Raw genomic sequence first — 23,012 nt, 5'->3', positions numbered from 1 at the left:
TGCAAAATGTGCTATACCTTTAAGCATGCTTCCCAAGAACAGAGCCATATTTTACAAAAATAAACACGCACTTTGGCGCAACAAATGTTGGGGCAAAAACCTGGTCTGACTTATTAACAAGCACCGGCCGTGGCCCACTTTAACACTCGGCTCCACCAGCCCGCATTGATCCATCCGGCCTCCCCCTACGGCGCGCCCCTCCCTTGCCTGCTCCTGTTGCCGTGGCAACGCCAACTTCAGGCTACTCAAAAAAAAAAAAAAAAAAGAAAAAAGTGAGGATGGAATGAAAATAAAGGATGGCGCTCGTGCCAGCGATAGTTTGAATTAGCGACGAGGGGATGCGGCGCTAACCTGCTGAGCGGATTTACAAGTGTGAGATACATATACACACGCATGTGCGCGTGTGTGCGTGTGTGTGTGTGTGCTAGCGCTAAATTAAAATTGGATTGTGATGCATTGCAGTAGATGTTGGGCGTGAGTAGCACGGATAAACAACAGGAGAGGCCTTCAAGCTTCCATGGAGATGTCGAGATAAAAAGATTGGAAAAACAAAGCAAAAAAAAAAATAAAACACGTAAACTACAAATGAACGCACCTTTGATGACATTTGTCTTTTCAAAAACTCATAAGAATGCAGCGAAATTTTGGAATGGACTTCAGAATTGACGCAATTAAAATTCTGAATAAGCCGATTTTTGTTTGTTTTGATTTCTTCTGGAAACATGAAGTACGTCATATATTTGAAATAGCTAGAAATACAATCAAAATGAGAGTGATTTTAAATAGTGCCATATTACTGAAATTGTATTCGTGTTTTAGGCTAGGTTAGAGCATTTTTTTATCCTTTTCATTAGGGAAAAAAATCATATTTACAACATAACATAAAATAACACAATAACATAACAATAATAAATAAATAATAACACAAAAGGCAAAAGCTTTGCAAGGCAAAAGGACTCATTTGAATGTTAAAGTAATTAATTTTTTTGTAATTGTTTTGACAACTCTGCTGAGCATAAACATAATATCCGATAAAAATGGCATTCGAGCTTAAATTCTTACATATTTGTACAATGCCAAGTTTCAGATCAATTAAATGAGGTGTATCCAAACTATGGCGCGTGGGCCTTTTGTGGCCCGCCAGCTGCACTTTAGCGGCCCGCGGCATATTCTTGAAATAATTTTTTTGACATGGCCCGCATTGCTATTTGGGTAAGGACCAATAGGAGGCCACCACTTACGGGGGAGGCTATGGAATTCAAACATTTGTCGAAAAAAAATGACAATATGACATTTCGACCTGAGTTTTTTTTGCACATTTCGCTTTTTCCAAAGAGAAAGAAAGAGAAACGAAAATTTCCTCATTTAAAAATAACAATGAAATTACGATGGAAGGCAGTTTTAGGAGTGTGAAAAAAATCCCAATAGGCCTCCGAAAAGTTACATAAACAATATTGCATAGCCAACATGTAATCACTTATTTTCTAAAAATTTAGAAAACAGCTCAAAATAACTGGAATTCAATCAAGCATACACGTACTTTTGCGCATGCATTTGCCTCTGGCGCTTATGTAAGATCAATAAGAAAAAAAAAGTAATTTTGCACTGCGCTCGGTTGCTTTTCCGATCACTTCTGCTGAGCGAGTGTAAAAAAGTGGGCGCGAGCAGCTGATCGGCGGCCAATTAAAAAGCGCGCAACGTGGGCTCCAAATCTGGCGCTCGCCATCTTCTTTCAATTCTTACTTATGAAGATGATGCGTTTTCACAAAAGCAAACTTTGCACTCTGACCAAAATACTCATTTTCGCCCATTTTCGGGCGCAAAAAAAAACTTCTTAAGGTCTCCATTTTCATTTCCCTGCTGCCAAAAGCTTCACATTGTAATCCAAGGGTGTGAAAAAAAGACATTAGTAAATGATGCGCCATGTGGAAAGAAGACTGCGCCAAAACACAATTAAGTGTAGAATTTGAAACGATCCAATTACTAAAACTAATATCTCTTCATATTTACATGTACAAATACAGTATTACATATTTACATGTAAAAAGGAAAAAGGAAAAGAAGAGAAAAAGCAGAGATGTGTACCTGAGCAGCCGAACAGTGCCAGCGACCGTCCGAGCCCCCCTGACTGCCAAGTTCACACATGGTGACTCCACTTTTTTTTTTTTTTTTTTTTTCTAAATCCCTTCCAGGTGATTGGCTGTATCAGAAAGTCACGCAGCCATCACTCCCGTGGATGCGCGGAAAGAAAGCGCGGCGCCGACGCCGGCAGGAGAGCAAGGAAAGTAGCTCTACTACCACAGATGGTGAGATAGGAACGGGCAGCCAATCGCGGGGCGCCATTGGGCTGAGGAGGAGGGTGAATGCCGAAATAAATAAAAAAAAAACTCAAAAGTAGAAAAGGCCGAAAAGTCACGCCGGAAGATGGCTGATAAAAAAAAAAAATGTGATCAGCCAACACCCACGAGCCAATCAAACAGCTTGTTCTCGTTCGAGCGATGCCCATAAAAAAAAGTGTGGAAAAGCCCATCGCAGGTGCTGAGCATTCCACAGCCACTCACAATAGACAAATGGAAAAATACACGCTAAAACCAAAGTATAAGATATTGTTTTACAATTTTTACATTTTTTTTTACCATCTACGTATAGTATTTTATCCGTTTTTTTGTATTGTTATATTGTAGACTTTGACATTTAGATTTAGATTCGACTTTTACATTTAGATTAGTTTTAATTCATTTTTGTTTGCCATTACATCATATATCTATAGTCTTTTGTTTTTTTCATGTATTGTTACATTGTATATTTTTACTTTTACACATTTTTTCATTCATTTTTGTTGTCCATTTAATATATTTCGAGAGTATTTATTTTCTATAATATTTGATTTGTTTTTAGTTATATTTATTTGATTATTCTATTGTTTATTTTTTACAATTACAGATTGTTTTTCTTTCATTTATGTTTTTCATTTATTATATTTGTGTAAAATTTGTATTTATTTATTTAGATTATAATGGGTATTTTTCCATTTACAGATTTTTGTCATTTTCCATTCATTATACATGTATATTTAAATGATACTGTGTATTTTTCCAGATTTTTCTCCTTTACTTTTGTTTTCTCTTCAATTTACAGGTAAAATAACAGAGATTTCTTGAAGGTCATCTGTTTAATTGTGTATCAAACATGCTAGCGGTATCAGTACTTTAGTATCGGTGACCACGCAAGATTTGACTATTCTTCCGGAAAAAAAAGCGGGATTGAACGTCCCTAATCAGCCCCAAAGAATGAAAGTCCGGCGCGGCGAGCACGGGAAGGGGCGTACGGGCGTACGGGCGTAGGCGCGCCGGTCCGCCTCCAGCATCAACACGGCGAGCCGGCTCCCTCCTCTTCACTCGTCCTCGCCTGTCATGCATTATTAATGGTCTTTTTTTGCTGCCAGAATATAAAAAGGTCTGTTAACGCGCTCGCACATGAGCTTTGGCGTCCCATCTTTCCACGCAGATGGCTCCGGCGCTGATGCAAGGTGGCCGCAATCGCATTGGCTCCACCTGTGCGTGTGTTGCTAGGCAACAAACCGCACCGTCCATTTTAAGTCAACGCAAGTTGTTGGTTTTTTTTTTTTCGAGGCGAATTCGCCGCAGTACGGCGAGAATTTGACCCAGTTCTCATGACGGCCGCCCGCCGAGCACCCCCGGATTTAGCGTCGCGCGACGGTCGCGTTGAGGAGGCGGAGACTGACGGATGAGGGCGCCGTCATTCCGCGTTCATTATTGATGCCTGTGGCTGAGCTTCAGGCGTTCTATTATTTATGAGTGAAAAAAAAAGCAGGAGGGGGGGGGGCTCGCTAATCGCCATGGCAACTTGCAGAGAAATTCATCTAGCGCAGCAGTTAAGATGTTATTACGCCGACAAGCTTGACGGTACGTTGCGTACAGTCAGGATTTGGATTAGCTTCAGCATTTGTTTCGGATGCAGCATATTTGAATGAAATAATCCTAGAAAGTTCATCCGGACATTTTAAAACCTTCCGTGTTTTATCGAGAAGTGTTCAAATCAAAAAGGTCATCAAAAGTCTTTTGTTTCATGGCGCTGTTGCCGTGACGACGCACTGTTGGCAAAGAATTACCCCGCTGTTTTGTGGGTGCAAACTCATAAATCTTGCTCACACATCCAGACCAGCAATTGTATTATAGAGGATTTTAAAGGATTATGGTCTAGACCAGGGGTTTCAAACTCATTTTTGTCGGGGGCCATTTTGTAGCGAGAACTTCCTTCATATGTTGAGAAAACCAAGTCGATTTTAAATGATCTCATAGTATTATTACAGGACACAACAAATTGATGGCTTGTTTTGAAATCAGAAGTAAAGCATTGTAGTTTGTTCATTTATTGTTTATATTACAGAACAAAGCAAAAAATCTCAACTTTATTTTTCATTATACACGACAAGCTAAAGTTTTGGAACTGAGTTTAGCAAGGGTCATGGAAACTTACATGATTTGCTTTCGCGGGCCACATAAAATGACGCGGCGGGCCGGATTTGGCCCCCGGGCCTTGAGTTTGACACCTGCGGTCTAGACCAATACCCCGACACGCTAAAACTCTTCGAGTGTACAAACTGTCCGTAACGACGCGTTTCTATTGGTAAGGTGCGCAGCTTCAGTTGGTAAAACATTTCACTTCCTGTTTCCAAAAGATGCCACTTAAACAACGAAAAAAGCAAAAAACAACAGCTCGCCAACGCGGAAAACGTAGGATTTCATCATTGAAAATTCTCCTTTCAGGCGCCGGCCCCGATAAAAGCGTTCCATAAGCAAGCGGCAGCGAACGAGTAAAGGCAAAGTAGAAAAAAGGCAAGAACGGGACCTGCTGGGTGGCGCCCTGCTTCCTGTTGCTGGCGGTGGTGGTGGCGACGTCGCCGGCGGCGGGCGCCGAGTCGGAGCGGTTGCCCCCGGCGGCGGCGCTGGACTGCGGCGTGATGGAGGAGGACGGCATGTCGCCCACCAGCCGGGCGCTGCCCTCCACGCGGATGTGCGGGTGCCCCTCGGCGGCCATGTTGAGGATGCGCAGGCCGTTGTAGTACAGGCCCGACAGCTGGCCCTGGAACATGCCGGCGCGCCGCTCGCCGCCGCCCACGCGCACCGTGGTCTGGCTGTTGAAGATGGTCAGCTGCCGACCTGGCCGTCGGTGGGCACGCCGGGCGGACGGGCGCACGAAAAAAAACAAAGAGGAAAGTTTGAGCGCCAGACCGTCCCGCGACCCCCCGAGGTGAGAGGATGGAAGGGGCGGGGCGTGTGGAGGGAAGCGATGGGGGGGAGGGGCGGGGACGGACGGTTGCCATGGCGATGGTCCGACAGACAGTGGCGAGAAGCATGCACGACACGGTTCAAGTGCTGTTAAAGGGACCAGAGGCTACTTGCTTACGTTTGGGGCGAAATAAAGCTAAAAGTCTTGACATTTAACGGTCACATGGGAAGCAAAAATTTATAAACATTTACCTTGCACCTTTTAACACTTTTATCAGCATTTAAATCTCTCCATCGTCCCTTTAACCTGATATTACACACTAACAACAGGCACTACAGTTATTACACAGCTATTACACATCTACAGCTGCCCAACTTTTAAAGACTTAATTATGGATTTAAGAGTTTTAGGAATGTTAGTCGATGGTGCACAAGATAATATATGTAGATATGTAGAGTCATATTGAATTGTTTTAAAGCTTTTAAGGAATTTTAATCAGGGTTTTTACCTTTGTCGAGTAGCCAATCGTCAACTACTCGACCGAGCCGATAGGGGATTCGCTGTCTGGCGATGGCCAGGCGCTCGTTATCAATGTTGCCTTTAATTTAGAGATGAGAACACAGTAGTAATTACGCACATCCCAAAACGGCGGCACAGGAGCTGGATACAAAAAGAAGAGCGATGAAAAGGAAGGAAGGGTCCGCTCACGGTTGGCGGGGGGGCGGGGCGGGGGCGGGGCAAAAAAAAAAGAGGCGCTCGGGAGCCCGGCCGCGCCTTTCGGGCGTCGCCGCCGCCATATTGGGTGTGCCGCGTCTCCCGCTCGGCAAACGCGACTTCGCTAGGCGACGGTCCGACAACGAGAACTAAATTATACACGGAATGATTCGTGCTTTGGGGTCGGATAATATTTCGAGTTTCCACGAAACTTGGAAAATAATCTGTGCCCATATACGGCACCCGCAATGCTCACGCCAGTGAACTAGATATTGACGTTTTCAGTCAACCTTATGAGCGAATCGGATAACCCTTTGCAATTTATGAAGAGTTTTAAGATGAAGATACTTGAACATTTACGTTATTTTGAAATCTGGGGAGTTATTTACTTTTCGAAGTTATCCTTGTACATTTAAAGTATAGAGGTATGACCAAAAGAAAAAAAATCAACACGAGGCAAATCTGAAAAGTCGCTACTTAGCATATGCTTAAAGACGTTTCAATAATGTTACCAGTTGACGGGTATATCATTATTATTACATCCGCCGAAAATTCAAAACGGCACCGAATTAATGACGGAATGACAACATATCGCTCGAACAAAATTATACAAAGACGTTAAACGCGATTGAACCGTAGCGGGCACTCAAAAGGTTTCCTTTATGCAGATTGGTTCAGTGATACTTTTGCGCACCACTGGAGGGAGCCAGTGTAGCACTACAAGTACGTCAAATGCGCCTCCGTTTGGGCTTTTCCGCATCCAATATGGCGGCGGCACCGACGCGCGCACGGGGCGGGGAGAATGATAGGCGGCGGCCGCCGCCGGGGTTCCGATGGACAGGCGGGAGACGTTTCCGGTGAGCGGACTCTTCCTCTCTGTTCATTGGCTTTAATCTAAAGAGACATTTCAGGGGTTAACATCTGCAAGAGCACAGGGAAATAAACTGCCTTTGCTTCTTCCATTCTTACATGTACAGGACACACAGCTCACAACATTAAACTAGCATTTAGCATTTAGCATTGGGTTTAGCCGGCTAGCTTAAGATTTAACACTTTAACTAGAAGAGAACAGAACAAAAGGGAAGAAGAAAGCAAACAACATTTTGTCCTTATTTTTTCTCACTAGTTAAACATAGGACATGATTCTCTTTTAAACGATTTTTTTTTTCCTTTTAAAAACTGTCTCCCAAAAAATGCACCAACTGTTATTATTGTCTTTTAATGGTGAGAAAAAACACTGAATTAAATGTTACCTTTTAACACTATTTAACAGGCCTAGGGATCAAGCATAAACAGGAAGACTTTTATGGTTTAAAAAGTTGCATATATCTCCAAAAGAGGATTTGCGCGCAGGCGGAGCGGTCCGCCGCCTACCTGACGGGTAGCGCTCGATGACGGGCAGCTCGTCCAGCTGCAGCGTGGCGTTGCCGCCGCTGCGCGTGAAGCGCACGATGTGGTACTTTCCGTCGTTGACGAACTTGGAGCTCTCCTCGATGTTGATGTCGTCCGTGCCCACGTTGAACACCACGCGGATGTTGCCCTTGTCCTGCAGGGGAATATTCACACGCACGTGTACAGTACATATATATACACACATATATATATATATATATATATATATATATATATATATATATATATATATATATATATATATATATATATATATATGTATCTCAATTTTCATTTTCAAAGCCTGATTTTGTGAAAACACATCATATATAATAAACAAAACAAAAAAAAAGAATAAATGCTGTAAAAGGATATACAGTATAATACAGTACTATGTATGGGAAATCAAACATAAGTGGTAAACATTTCAGATAAATAATAAACAGTAATGTAATTAAGTAATTTTTATGATAACAGTGCCCCCCCCCCCAAAAAAAAAAAAAATCAACCACTTCTTTTCAATTTAGTGTTTGCAAAAATATCTGCAATCATCAAATTCTGCAAAAGAAAGATTTAACTTGTTTTGGTCCTTTTTTATCGTATTTTTTGTGAAAATAAATACACACAAAAATATTATTCTGGTCAGGTTGCATAGGAGAAAAAAAAATCGTTTTTTTTTTTGTTAAATAAATAATATAGCTAATTTTTGATTGGACTGACTGAATAGGGAGAAAAAAAATGCAGGAAAAATAATGAGGCAAAGTTTGGGTCATAACATTTGTCGGTAAAGTGAGAGAGCGGGGTACGTACAATCTGCAGCTGCAGGTAGTCCCCCAAGCCGGACGCGCTGTCCACCCGCAGCAGGACGGCGTGTTTCTGCTGCGTGCTGAAGCCCAGGGCCAGCCGGTCGGCCCTCGTGCTGGGACGCTCGTTGGGGGGCCACGTGTACACCACCACGCCGCCGTCGCGCCCGAAAATGTACGTGGTCCCGGCTGCCCAAAAACAACCGCAAAATGATGACGTTCGTGTTAAAGATCAACCGATTCAGATTTTTCAGGGCCGATACAGATAGTCGTCAAGGAGGCATAACTAAGCGCTGGCGCCATGTTGAATTTATATGCGATGTCATCATCCGGGTGAAATTTCAGCTCCCCGATGCCCGCATGCCTTTCCCTAATTAGCATCAAACAAAAAGCCAGAAGGGCGGGCGGGCGTGCTCACCGTCGTTGCAGAGCGGTCCGGCGTATGACGTCATACTGCAGTCGCAGGTGAAGCCCTCCCACTGCTGCAGGCAAACGCCCTGATTGGAGCACGAGTCCTCTTGGCACGTGGTGCTGGGACCTGCGGTGGGTGGACACGCCCCCCCCTCACCGGTCATTTTACGCGCCACGTCGTTATATGCGTCGCCGTCCAGTCAGGGTCCGGTACAGTCGTGGTAAGTGATGGCGGTGGACTGGCATCAAAACAAAGTGGAGCAGAGTGGGCGTGTCCGGTCCGGAAGGGCGTACTCACACTAGGCCATTCGCACCTCTTTCTATTGGTTACGATTGCGCGATTCCTTACCATACACGTTTAACTCTTAAATAAACCCAAAGACGTCCCCCCGCCCCCCAAACCTTCAATCCCAGGTACTTATTGATATATTTTTTGGTCTGGTTAAAGGAAGGTGTAAAAATAGTTGGTACTAAATGAATTAGGAACTCATGCAATGGATTACTTTAGGTAAGCAAATACAAAATTAAATAGTGAATAAAAAAACTTAAATTACTTTATTATATAAATTGATGGATTAGCAAGTACATAACATAAGTAACAAAGTATATGATTGGTAATTGATTACCTCAGTGCTTAATCACCAAAAGTAATTCTTTACCTTTAGCAATGACATCACACAGGAAGCACTTGGCATGACACGAATGCAAGTTTAATATGTATTTGTTGCTTTTTTTTATACTTTAATAATATTCATTTAAATGGTTTAGGAGCACTTTTGGGGGCTTGCAACGGATTAGGCGATTTACATATAAAAAGCGGCTCTACTTATGAAAGAGGCACGTGACCAAATAACTTCCGGAACAACTTAATTTCGCAAGTAGAAGTACCGCTGTACTTCAAGAGAGTATGTGGAATTTTACCGGCCAGTCTTTTGAGCGGCGTAGCAGGAACAGTACTTTTTTGTTGTTGTTTTCGAGTGAAAAGAAAACGAATTGGAAAATGAATTGTCTCTGAGTGAGGGATGGCCTAGTGGCAGCCGGTACGCCCCCCAACGAGTCCAAAACGAAGAGCATGCGGGTGGACGGTCCGGATGAGGACAGCAGGAGGAGTTAAACATAAAGGTTATGTTTAAAAGGGCGCGCTGGTCCTCGGGCTCGCCGTTCTCTTCCTGCCTCATGCTAGCTGGCTTATGGGCGGGGCATGACGGGGGGCGGGGTCAAGAAGAGGGCATGCGGCTTTTTTTTCATCCCGGGACAAGTGAGCGGCCAGCTTTGGCCGCGGAGGGCGGGGCGGGGCGGCCTCGGACCTTCTCCGCTCCGGATGGGCGGGACCCGTCCGAACAAGACTGCACAGCACTGGGGGGGTTGGGGCGCGAGCGGTCCTGGGGGCGGGGCAAAGCTTTGGGCTCAGGGGGACGCCTTGCGGCTTTCAAACAAGTCCTTCTCAATCTTACGACTGATCATGGATGAATTGTGATTTTTCGATTAGAAATTGGACAGGGTGGGACGAAAGTAGCATTTCGCATGAAGAATTTCTTGCAACCTCCTTCCCTTCCTTCCTTCCTTCCTTCTATCCTCATTTTCCCTCCCTCCCTTCCCTTGCCTATACCTCCTTCCTTTCTACATGCTCATTTTTGGTCCCTTCTTCCTCTCTTCATTCCTTCCATCTTTTTTTCTTCCCTCCTTTCTTTCTTCCTTCCTCCCTTCCTTGCATTTTTCCTTCATTCTTTCCTTCCTACATGCCTATATTTGGCCCAACCCTCGCTCCCTCCCTCCTTCCTTCCTTCCTTTCTTTCTTCCTTCCTTCCTTCCTTTCTTCCTTCCTACATGCTTATCTTTGGCCCCTCCTTCCTCTCTTCATTCCGTCCATCTCATTTCTTTCTTCCTTCCAACTTTCTTTCTTCCTTTCTCCCTTCCTTCCTTTTGTCCTTCATTCTTTCCTTCCTACATGCCTATATTTGGCCCCTCCCTCCCTTATTCGTTCCCTCCCTCCGTCCTTCCTATCCTCCTTCCTGCATGCCTCCCTTCGGTCCCTACTTCCTTCCAGCATCTTTGCAGCCTTTCTTCTTTCGAAGCAGCTGCTGTCGTTTTCAAATAGAAATAATAGATCATCAAAACAAAACGCCCGAAAAATCCACTTTCAGCCCACCCTGTCTTCCATGTCCATTTTTGTTCTACCTTTGGGCATTACATGTCCCGCAGGCCTTCCTTTGCCCCCCCCCAGCCCGGCATGTAGAGCGCACACAAAAAGCAATCTACCTTGCAAGTCAGCCTTCATCAATGTAACTTTTGCGGGCCGAACAAAAACAAAACAAAAAGCAAAGCAAGTTAGATGGTTAGCGAAAGATGACAAGAACCTTCCGCCCGGGTTAGTGGGTTAACTCGTTTTTCCGACCGGAATGGAGTAGGAAGAAAGAGGAAGGATGGGAGCCCCGCCCGCCCCCGGCGAGCCCCGCCCGCCTCACCTTCGCAGCCCCGCTCCACCTGGCCCACGGTGGCCAGCGCGTCGGCCAGGAGGTCGGGCAGCCGTCCGTTGAGGTCCACGGTGGCCAGGCAGCCCTGGAAGCCCTCGCGCGAGTGCACCAGCTTGGGCAGGTCGCGGTACATCTCCTTGGACACGCCCCCGATGTACAGGTCGCCTGCGGCGGCCCGAGGCGCCGCGTGAGCCGGCACGACGCGGGCGGGCGGGCCGGCGCGAATGGCGGCGGCGTACCCTTCAAGTCCAGGTTCTTGGCGCCCATGGTGGTCTGCGTGGTGACCTTGGTGTCGATCTTGACGGTGTGCAGGTTGTTGGTGTCCCGGGAGATGTGCACGTTGTGCCAGTGGTTGTCGTTCAGCGGGCTGTTGGAGTTGCCCTTGATCAGGTGGGCGCCGTTGCCCAGGTCCGAGATGTAGTGCAGGTAGCTGGACAGACCCAACCATTTGCGCGGTCAATCGTTCCATCGGTTGGCTCGTGCGTTTATCCTCATTGTTGTCGATTCCACTACGTTGCCGCGGACCAGACTTGTCGTTAATCGAATTTGGTGGGGTTCCGCTGTTTTGCGACCGACTACAGGGATGGACTATTTTCGGAATCAATTATTCTACCGATTATTCCTTCAATTAATCGGGGATCATCATTGTTGTTGACGGTCTTTGTTCGGGTTCCCAATTCATCTGTCTATAGCGATCGATTATTCAACCGATTACGCCACCAATGAGATAATTGTCATGAATGGACCTTGATCAGATTCCAACCGATCACTCTGTCGATTAATCGAGTCATTGGAAATTAGTCACTGTTGTTAGCGGTCCTTGTTCAGGTCCCACTTTGTTGCAAATGACAAAAGCTGCAGCAATTAACTGTACGACGGATGATTCAACCGATTACTCTGTCGATTAATCGAGGAATGGGAAAATAGTCACTGTTGTTAGTGGTCCTTGTTAAGGTTCCGCTTTGTTGCAAATGACTATTTAACGGCCTATTTTAACAATGGATTGTTCAGCCGATTACTCAGTCGATTAATCGAGTAATGGAATAATTCTCAATGTCGTGAATGGTCCTATGTTGCTAATGGCATGTCGCTTGCGCATATTTCCCAAATTGATTTATAATACCGATGGAAATATCGAGTAATGGGGGGGGCTGACCCTTTGACGAGCTCGACCACGATGAAATCGTTGCCGTCGCCGCGGTTGAAGAGGAGCAGGCCGTCGGGCGAGGTGGTCTTGAACTGCATGAAGAGGTGCATGGAGTAGTAGGCCTGCAGCGTGGGCAGCGTGACGAAGCTGGAGCGCGAGCGGAAGGTGACGGGGTCGGCCACGATGCTCTTGTAGCCGATGACGGCGTTGAGCTCGCAGTAGTCGATGTCGCCGTTCTTGCACAGGTCGATGTAGGGCATGCCGTTGAGCGCCAGGCCCTGCAGGTGCCCGATGAAGTTGGACGGCACGGCCGGCATGAAGCGCTTTTCCGTCACGATGCCCGTCTCCACGTTGTGGAACTCCAGCTGCGTGTGGTCGCCCGCCATTTGACCTGCGGTGGGGGGAGTGCGGCGGCGGGCGTCACGTCATCTGATGCGCCATGCCCTCGCTACGGAGGACCCAAAGTGCCAAAGCTAAATAAATACATGTACCGTTAAATCATTGAATAAAATCGTCATTGATGTCTCATGAATTGATAAATGTTTCATTAAATAAATAAATACGTTTATGAGATTTCCTTTTCCCAGCATAATTTTTGTCATCCTGACTGGATAAGGAAGAACTTTTGTTCAGCGTCCTGATTGGCTAAAGGAATTCACGACGTTGTCGACGTCAATTGGCGCTCCTTGGACGTCAACGGCGCTCAAAGTGTTTCGAAATTACATTTTTTTTTTGTCTTAAAAGCGATCAAATATTAAAAAAAAAAGAAAAAACAATCATTTAAAAAGAAAATATTAAGCTAATAATGATAAAACACTAAGGAAAAAAATAATAAATAAGTAAATAAAATAATAAATAAAAAAAAGCATTTACTATAACAAACAAAAACAATTTAAAAAAAAATCAAACTCTACATTGCGGATATGACTTAGCGTGCCACGCTCTTATCTTCAACTAAGGGGAGGAGCTTCAATCAGTCGCGCTTCGCTTCCACCTTGTGGCAAGCGTACGCAATTGCAACCATTCAGCCTAGCCAAGCTCTCGACGCGGATTACCTTCGACGGGCTGCAGGTCGTCCACGGTCAGCTTGAGGCCCTTGCCGCGCCGGACCACCCGCACCGTGTGCCACTCATTATCATTGAGACCCGAGCCCGCAAAGATGGTCTCGGGGCCTTTACCTACACATAGTCCACAGCACCGTTACACGTGTGGCGCGCCGGGACCGGGCAAAACATCACACAGGAGGACACACATAGAAGAAGAAGAAGAGCAGGAGGAAAACCGGGCAGGCCGGATTGATGAGGTGAGGAAATGAAAAAATGAAGGCGGGGTCATTTACATCTTTTTTTTTTTTTGGTGAAATTCCACTTTCAGCGCAGTACGCCACCCAACCACAAGGTGCTGCTAGGTCACGCCTAAATCTCATGCCTTTGCACTTAGAAAAAAAACCCTTTGGCCTAATGTTTTTTCAAAAAAAACATCAAATTTAATTTTCTTTTTAAAAAGGGGCGGAGCTACATCCACAAGGTGGCACATTTTTCATGGGTATTGATGTGACACTTAGACCCCTTAACGCATACCAGATTGTGATATTCGCCGAATACTTGACTTGATCGAACAAAATAAACATACAGAATTTATTTCATCCAAGGTGAAAATCTGGCCACGCTCATGCCCCTCCAACTGCCAACTTGTGTTAAAGTACGACTTTATGGGAAAAACGAATAAATAAATAAATCATTAAATGATTAATGCTTTATTTGTGGAATAGTAGGAATAGTAATAGGAATAGTAATTCATTTTTCTGCAGTTTACCACTTCATTTGTGTTAAATTTTGCCTTTATTGTAAAAAAAAAAAAAAAAAAAAAACGTTTAGTAGATTTTTTAAAAAAATGGTCGTTTTTCTTGTACTTGTAATATCCATATTACAATCGTGGCCCTTTTTTATTTTTTGGGTGAGGAGGGTACGGAGAAAATATGTTTTTTCTTAGTTATTCCGGTACAACGCACATGCTTTATTGTACTCGTGACTTTTCTGGTGTAGTACTCCGGCAAAACTCATGGTGGCACTAGAGCCACACAAGAAGCTACACACGCGCGCACAGCATCGAACGCAAATCTCTGGCGCCAGCTCCCAATTTTCCACCGTCCGCTGCGCACTTGACAGACCCCCCCCCCTTCCCTCCACCCCCCACCCCCCACCCCAAGTCAACTGACCTCAACACATTCGGCTGCGGAAAATGTCAAGAATCTATCACACGCAACGCCACTTGCTCGCTACCACTACTACATCCAAAGCACGCAAATTTGAAGAAAAAAAAAAAAGAAATACTTGTGATAGCGCAAGAAAGAAAAATCAGGAGGAAAATCTTGCAGCAAAAGGATTAGGGCCAGAAGAGTTTTTCTCCTAAAACTTCTCAATTTTCTGACCTATTCAAGCCGTTCCCTTTTTAATTCAAATACCCCAAAAACACCAACATTTTAAAGTTAAGACCTATTCAAGCCGCTGAAACTTGAAACTGCTCAGATCATACTAACCAATGCCAAAAGTTCCCTTTCACATAAAATGCAACATTTTGACCTCCAAAATTCCCAGAAAAAAAAAAATTACAAGGTTTTTTTCAGTTTTTCACATTATTTTGACAATTTTTGACCTGTTTAAGCCTTCTTTCAACTGTTCAAATTATATTTCCCAATCCCATTCATTCTCTCTTGGTGAAAATTCACAATTTTTTCACCTAACTACACATAGACAATTCCTAATTTGAAAGATTTTTCAGTTTTTCACTTGGAATATTGACATTTTTTCACAGAATCAAGCCATTCAAACAGTACACACCCTTCCACATCAGCCAAACTCCTTCCACGTCATACGGCGCCTTTACATACCATTTCTCCGGGAATTTCATTTTCTAGTTATTAACAATAGTCAGAAATCTCACTTTAAAATGAGCGTGCCAAAAATTTTGTCGGGATTCTGTAATAAAAACGAGTCCTGCCAACCTTGTCATTTTCCACTTTTCAGATCGTAATCCTTCTACATGCCTTTTCTCTTTTCATAATAAAATGAAAGCTTCTTATTTAAAAGTCGCAAAACAGGGGAAGGCGAGGCAGCCAGGTGACGGCAAAGCCCGACCCAATGGCTTGCTGCGGGAAATGTCAAGCAATAGTCAACCGCAGACACACACACACAGGTGGCGAGCAAAAGACGGAAAGCCAATTAACGAGATTGTGTTGCGCCTTTTCGCCCGGCGCAAAACGAACGTTGTGTAGTGTTGTGTTCCCTGGAGGCGACTCAGCTGTGCTTCGGGCATGAGCATCTCATCCTGTTAGCATGGATCACTGCGCTGCGCTGCACAAAACAGGCACACAGTCAATACCATACCCCATGTAACCACACCTGGGGTAAACGTGAATGTGTGTGTGTCTGAATGTGTATGTGTGCGCGCGTACGGGTATGTGTCAGCATGTGAGTACCTTTTTCAGTTTTTTTTCACTACATCGCGAGAAAGGCAGGCAAAAGGATTGGGGTAGAGCGCCGTGAGGGAGATGCAGTGATCTGTATCAACCTGGGGAGTGCACACAAATAACATGTACACACACACACCACCGCTTTTTTTTTTGGGTCAGCGCATTGGGCCGGCCACATGGCGAGTGATGCAAAATTACATCTTGTTTCTTGGAAAAATAGCATCTCTCTCTCATAATATCACAGCTTCATTCTCAAAAAAATTATGGAATTATTCCTGGAAAAAAATGACTTTCATTCTTTAGCTCCATACTACCTTTTTGTGGATCGATACCACGACGAATACTTTAGATATATTAAATAAATGTGATCAAAGAGCTTTTTATCTGGGGAAAATGATAGTTCCATTTTGTCAAGCGTGTCAATTGACTACGGTATAGCGCCAACTAATGTTGAGGAGGACTTAGTACATATCAGATTTTCTTCCCCCTTGAAATATCGGCGGTTGCTTTAAGGTTGGATTACTATTAATGCACTAAAGTATTTGATTTCGTTTAGTACCATAGTATCATAATATTTAAATTCATCGATTACTGACCCTTAGATTACGATTAAAGTTATGGATTACCTAAGTAATGAGTTCATTTAGTCTAAGCAGATTTTGGATCTTTGTTTTTTAGATTTTTGTTTAGCCAAACCCTTTCAAATATTATGAAAAATAGGAACATCGGATTGAACGTCTGGGCTGAAACGCAAAAATACGTCTTTGGGATTGAATGAGTTTTTTTTTTTTTTCCGGGTTAGAAAAGATGTGCGAAAAATCGGTCGGTCCGAGCTGGGATGCGGGGCCGTGCCTCTGGCAGCCTGTCGGCGTTTCTATGGCAACGGCAGCCTTCCGTTTGCCGTCGCAGCGCATTGGATCCCTCCCTCGCTTTCTTCTTGCTCCGCGGTCGTGACAGACACAAACGCCACGCCGGGGAATTCAATTTCAGCTGGGATTCGACTGCGCTCGCAGCAGCATGACGGCAAAGTCGCGAGCGTCGCGCACACACACACACACACACACGTTGGCAAACATCCCTCATGCGCCCGCAAACAAATAAAAGCCCCCGAGGCGTGGAAGTGCCGCACATATTTTTTAATTAACTCACTTGTCGTGCTAGCAAGTTAGCTACTTAGTGCTAGCATTACATTATACGTGCTAAAATGGACGAGCGGGAAAAACACACACACACACCGATTGGCTAAAAGAGGAAGGGATGCTTATTTGAAAAAAACTCTAACAACATTGCAGGAATTTGCTCTTAAATTGAAAAGAAAAACACAGTGCTCCTGTGTACGACATGAGATTTGTGATTAGGGGTAAAAACCCTACTCAAATTTCAGGTTCCCCCCTCAAGTACCCCAGGGGTACATACTGAACCCCATTTGAGGGGTTCTCTTTAATATGAATGGCACAAACATGGGATCAATTTCCACCAGATATTTCAAATAACAAAGTAGGAAATAAAAAGAATATAATGCTAATATTCCGCGTACCCTCCCCCCCAATTTGAGAAGCGCTGTGTTACTACAAAATTTCAACATCAAGATTTGTACGATAGAGTGCAGTCAGATTTAAAGACGCAGGCTGGGATCGGGCAGTTGAATTTAGCAGACGGGCCCAGCGGGAAGTGTCCCCAATTTCCAGATTAGCAATCCGGGCCTGCCTCACTCGCTCACTCTCGCTCGCTCGCTCGCTCGCTCGCTCGCTCACTCACTCACTCACTCACTCACTCACTCACTCACTCACTCACTCACTCACTCACTCGCTCACTCGCCCACGCACGGCAAAACAAGAGCGGTGCAATCACACCTGGCAGTCACATGAGCGTGAGGAGGGAGACAAAGAGGATGAGGACGATGAGGATGAAGAGGCGCTAAGGTGAGATGGACGATCACTTACTGGCGGTACAGTTTATCCTGATACAGTCTGGAGGGAGAGCAGAGCAGAGGGTTAACGCCGCACACGCGCACGCGGCACCCACGCCCTGGGGACGCGCACGTCGACACACCGCCGCCGACCCGACCCGACCGGAGCGGAGCGGAGCGGAGCGGACGGCCGCCGCCTTGCCTCGCCTCGCCTCGCCTCGCCTCGCCTCGCCTCGCCTCGCCTCGCCGCGGTCGGGCCGGTGCAGCAAATGCACACCTTCCCCGTTTTTCTCTTTTTCTCCCCACTTTTGGATGCGGGATGTGTCGCGTGGCGTCAACCGCAGAGGAGACGTGGCTGCAGACCACCGGAGACCCACGCATGCGCCCCGCTTGTATTAAGAGGGGTACGCACATACCCAAGGTCACTTTGCCTCACTTGCCATACATTTTTTTTTTTAGCCTAAATCTAAACTAGACGATTTGACTCTCTGGAAACAAAAATGTTCAAAAGTGATCAGTGGGAACGGCAACCGTGTCCGTTGTCTCATTGACTATCTATTAAAGTGCCTTTGAAAAAAGTCACGTGATTTCTCTCGCCAGGTTATAGGCTAGCTACTAATGCTGCTAGCATCTAGTCGCGCTCGCTGATGCTAGCTGCTAACATCGAAGCCGCTGCTCATCGCTAGCGATAGATCTCGTATAATGCAATGTCAGAGTCATTTCATCTTTCTTTAGGCACGAAAATGATCAGTGCGTCAATTGAGTCTTTTTTTTTTCGTCAGTTGTGTGCAGCTAGCCGCTAACGTTGAAGCTGCTCCTAACCGCTGGTGAAATTGGCCATATAATACAAAGACAGTTCAATTAAGTCATTTTTAAACATTTAAGCAATGAGCATATCGAGCAACTGAATACGATTCAATGGCGACATGAGTCAAGTCGGCCCCAATAAAAACATTGAAATTACTTGAGGATTAATATCGCCGTGAAAATGTCCAACAAGCCGGACAAATTTAAATGACGTGTCTCACAAGTCGCAATCCCAAACGGAATGCGGTGAGCAAATAAGCTAACGGTCACCTAAGGTTCTACTAGTTCTTCTGCTACTAGTCTCGTGCTGCCCGAGGTTACAATGCTGCCCCTCACAGGCCGGTCTTGGTACTGCAGTTTCTTTTGTGGCTAGTTCCGTTATCGTATGTGCGTACCCCGCTTGATTTTGCCAAAGAATTCGCCAATCGGCGGGGGATGCGCGGGTCCGCCGGCAGCGAGCAGAGAGCGCAGCTCGAAGCTCGGACCCTCTGTTCCACATCACACAAAAACACAGCGAACATCCGTCGGCCATTTTGGAATCGCGGACGTACGGCGGAAATTTAGCAGAATGGAGCCCGGCCTTTGCCGAAGCAGCATCGCCGGGGGTTATTCGAATATCCAAAGAGGTTCCGCTGTAATGCGAGAGAGAGGGAAAAGGGGATACCCAGGTTGACGGTGAGGCGCACGCGCCCGCCGTCCAGCTCCAGGCGCAGGGTGTCGGCCGAGTTGCGGGAGGTGGTGGCCATGAGGACGCCGTAGGCCCGCTGCGAGCGGAAGCGCAGCGACACGTCCTCCGCCTCCGTGTGCATGGCCATGGGCAGCTGCACCTTCATGAACTTGCTGCCGTCGTACGACAGGATGGTGGCGTCTGCGGGAAAAAAAAAAAAAAGAAGAGGGAACCAGCGTGAGAAATAGCCGCGTGGCAGAGGGGAGACAAGGAAGGGTCTGTGTGGGGGTTGTGTTTTGAAGAAAAAAAAAAAAAAAAAAAAAACACCGAGTGCCATTGGCGTGAAAAGACGTCAATGGAAACTACCAAGGATTTTTTTTGTTTAACGTGCGGAGAGAAATTTGGACAAAAATGATGTATATTTTTACACAACCTTTTTGTCTGTTTTTCATGTTTTTCTTTTTAAGATGGTTTTAATTTGTTATATTGTATGCCTTCTTTTTTTTGCATCATTTTTTTATGTATGCATTTGTTACTTTTTGTTGATTATGTGTATTCATTTGATTTTAAACAATAGTATTTTTCCCATTTTTTATTGTTTGCATGTTTTTTTTAGATTTTAAATGTCTTTTTGGTTTTATACGTATTATACTGTGTATACGTATACAGTACATACTATAAGTGTACTGTAGTTTCTTTTGTTTTTATGTTTTTCTTTCACGTATTATACTGTATGTTTTTGGATATTAAGTTTTTGTGTATTATAATGTTTATACCGTATGTCTAAATTTTTGTTCATTTATCGTTTATTCATTGAATTGTTTTTATTATACTGCACTTTTTTTCATGCATTAATACTATGTCTTTGCCTGTTTTTAGTTGTTGTTTGTTTTACAATTTTTCGTTCATTTTAATTCAATTATTTGATTTGTTCAATGAGTTTTTTTGATTCACTATACATGTGCGTTCAATGAGCTTTTTCATTCATTACACATTTTTCGTTGATCGCACGTTTTCCATCTGTTTTAATGTATTTATTGTACTGAATGCCCATTTTTATGTGTGTTTGTATCCGTCCTTTTCATGAATTTTGTTGTATGTCGCAATCCTTGTTAGTTTTCCAAGCAATGGCGCAAGCCGCTTGCCGCGATTAGCGCGGCGCTCCGTTTCCCGTCTACTATCGACGAGGCCTCCGGAACAGATAGCGTGCACCAATTCCACCCCTCCCGCTATTTTTAGCGCGAGCTAGCTCGCGGCGACGGCGTCGCATGAGAAAGCGGCGAAAGCGGGCGCTCAGGTGACGGCATCCTCATTTGCATCTTCATGGCGTTTTGAGCCGCGCTACCTGCTGGGGCCAATCCTCAACCGCTAAACTGTTTACCTCCGAGGACGCCCTTCTTTATTGGACAATTACGCACGCTCTCTCCATTTCTTTCTGTCTTTCTCGCTCTCTCTCCGTCGCCACTTTGCTTTCCACCCTCCTTTCGCTCTTCCTGTTTCCGCGGGAGGCGGCGGGAGCCAAGGCAAAAACAACAGAACAGGAAGAGAGGGAGGCTCATGCATACCGATGAGGGGAGAGGGAGGAGTGTGTGTGTGTGTGTGTGTGTGTGTGTGTGTGTGTGCGGCCATGTCAGGAGAAGTGAGCGAATTTATGTGTGAACAGAGAAGGGTTTAGTTAAGTGAGGAAGGCGGAAGCTGTTGGTTAAAATGCAAATGAAGCCTCATTACGGCGAGAGGAGAAGAAGGACCGAGAAGAAGATGAAGATGGTCGAGTAGCGTGAAAAGCGAGCGAGCGGCGCAGAGAAGAAGAGGCGCGGGCTGTTATTCAGCCCCGTTGCTTTTGGAATATTCGCTTTGATTGCGGGGCTCTTGCTTTTTGTTACTCAAGGAATCATTATTCCCCATTGAAATGAACGGAACTGAAATTGATACGTTTCAAATCAGGAAAATGCGTAGCACACAATATAGAGGAGGAATAGATATAAAAAGAAAAACTAACATACAAGTGGAGGTTAAGATCCTCTCTGAAATTCAATAATACTGCAATAATACTGGATATTTTTCACTGAAGATGAATGGCAAAAATGTCAAATGTGATGTTTGATGTGATTTTTTTTTGTAGTCTTTGACGACAAAACTGCAAAATTAAGCGGTTCTCAAAAAGGGGTCTGAGTGGCCCCTTGGGGAAAGCACTTTGGGCCATGGGAGGATTTAAGACAATTTCTGCAGATATCATGCAGGAACTGTACATGTTTCTTTTCTAATTAAGAGCAAATTGATTGGATTGTGAAGCAACTTCATAACTTTATAACTGTATATGAATAAAAATGGGTAGGGTGCTGTGCACCATTTGTAGTAATATCTCTCGCCATATTTTAGTCAACAATTCCAGAAGATATTTTGTCTGACAACTGTTTTGTTCTCGGCTTGTCTCCTGGAAAATTGTGTCATCCATGACAATGTGCATTGGCGCAAAACCTACCATAATAAAGGCGCACTATAACGCAATCTAGCAATATTGCGCTTCATGTTCCGATGCATTTGCTTTTCATTTGAAAAGAAAAAACATATTGTTCCTGTCACGTCACGCCATCGATTTAGATTTGCCGCTACCTGCAGAAGCCCTGCTCAAATCTCCCGTTCGCCCAATTTCAGAGCTTCCTTTCTGCGCGAATGGCGCAAACGCGGAAGCGGGTGACAGAATCAATTCTGCAATTTCCCGCCTTTGGGAGGCAAAGCAACAACCCTTTTTCACATCGCCTATAAAAAGCGGCGCCGGATCACGGCATCTTTCAAAGAGGAAGAAGTGACAGGAAACATGTCCGCTCTTTGGAGAATAAACACAGACGGCGGCGGCGCTGTGTTCGCTTAAGAAGAGAGGGGGTGGAACAAAGAGCGGCGAGGAGGACGAGGCGGGAGTGAGGCAAGGAGGGAGGATGCAAAAAAAAAAAAAAAAAAAGGAAAAGGGAGGAAGAAACTGCAGGTAGAAGGCGTAAACACGGCCAATCGCACTTTCCATCTGCTTCTCCATCTGCGCTTCCTTTAATCCAGCAACGCAGCAGTTAGTGAGCCCTCGCTGCGCACGCACGCATTTGGAGAGCTATACTTGCGAGGACATCCACTCACATCGCGCATTTCCTGGCCCCTAACCTCAACCATCGGAAAGCATCCCCTAACCCTAACCTCAACCTTAACGCCATCCAAACCTTTACTCCAACAGTGAGTCTTGACCCTCAAAAAGTGGCCTCACAATGTTGGTAGAAAAATCAAAGCGGTACATAGCATAGCGAGCTGTAGAGGAACATACACAAACGGGTTTTTTCTATCACGGTGGGGACGTATTGACATAACCTCAACTATTTCAAAGCTATACTCCAAAAGCGAGTCCGGGCCATCAAAAAGAGGTCCGAACTTGCGGAATCCACCAAAATTGTCCACACAAGTCCAGGAGGTCCCCATAAAGAGAAGAAATCCCAGGATTTGGTCCGCACTGCGCAGTAATAACCAAGGACAAACAAACACACATAAGTTGGGTTTTTCTGGCATAGTGAGGACATGCCAGTGATGAAATACATTTCCTATCCCCTCCATCAGACATGATTACCAAACCAAAATCCAATCCTCCAAAAGTGAGTCTGGACCATCAAATGGTCCCTAAAAGTCCAAGAGGTCCCCACAAATAAGGTAAAAACCAGGATTTGGTCCACAACATGCAGTAAAAACCGAGGGCACACAAACACACACAAACGTTTGTATGACTGTACTTGTGAGGACATTCGTTGACGCATTTCCCAGCCCCTAACCCTAACAATCAGAAAGGATCGCCTCACCCCAACCTCAACCTAAACCCCATTCAAACCTCTGCTATAAAAGCAAGTCTGGACCCTCTAAAAGCGATCTGAATAAGTGAGAACTGCCCTAAATCTCCTCATCTCTCCAAAACGTCCTCAATACGTTGCTCGA

General features: G+C 45.0%; 1 protein-coding gene across 9 annotated transcripts in view; it reads right to left on the bottom strand.

Moving 5' to 3' along the window:
- The window catches only part of LOC148409951 (neurexin-1a-like), a 68,705-nt gene that overhangs the window by 5,044 nt on the left and 40,649 nt on the right, over nt 1–23,012 (bottom strand). For 4 of the 9 annotated variants that reach the window (XM_088438483.1, XM_088438484.1, XM_088438490.1 and 1 more), the window contains 12 exons: nt 19,047–19,250; nt 17,610–17,636; nt 13,250–13,372; nt 12,204–12,585; nt 11,287–11,477; nt 11,039–11,212; nt 10,833–10,859; nt 8,581–8,700; nt 8,170–8,351; nt 7,342–7,513; nt 5,762–5,851; nt 4,873–5,183 (listed from right to left, as the gene is read on the bottom strand). In XM_088438483.1, coding sequence (XP_088294609.1) covers nt 4,873–5,183; nt 5,762–5,851; nt 7,342–7,513; nt 8,170–8,351; nt 8,581–8,700; nt 10,833–10,859; nt 11,039–11,212; nt 11,287–11,477; nt 12,204–12,585; nt 13,250–13,372; nt 17,610–17,636; nt 19,047–19,250 — 2,003 coding nt within the window. The remainder of the gene's footprint in view (nt 1–4,872; nt 5,184–5,761; nt 5,852–7,341; nt 7,514–8,169; nt 8,352–8,580; nt 8,701–10,832; nt 10,860–11,038; nt 11,213–11,286; nt 11,478–12,203; nt 12,586–13,249; nt 13,373–17,609; nt 17,637–19,046; nt 19,251–23,012) is intronic. The other 5 variants (XM_088438487.1, XM_088438491.1, XM_088438489.1 and 2 more) reach the window with 3 other exon arrangements.

Source organism: Hippichthys cyanospilos, chromosome 17, assembly GCF_059441005.1.
Source record: "Hippichthys cyanospilos isolate Australia breed blue-spotted pipefish chromosome 17, RoL_Hcya_1.0, whole genome shotgun sequence".
In the NCBI taxonomy this organism is placed as follows: domain Eukaryota; kingdom Metazoa; phylum Chordata; class Actinopteri; order Syngnathiformes; family Syngnathidae; genus Hippichthys; species Hippichthys cyanospilos.
This window is presented reverse-complemented; position numbering and strand designations above follow the sequence as displayed.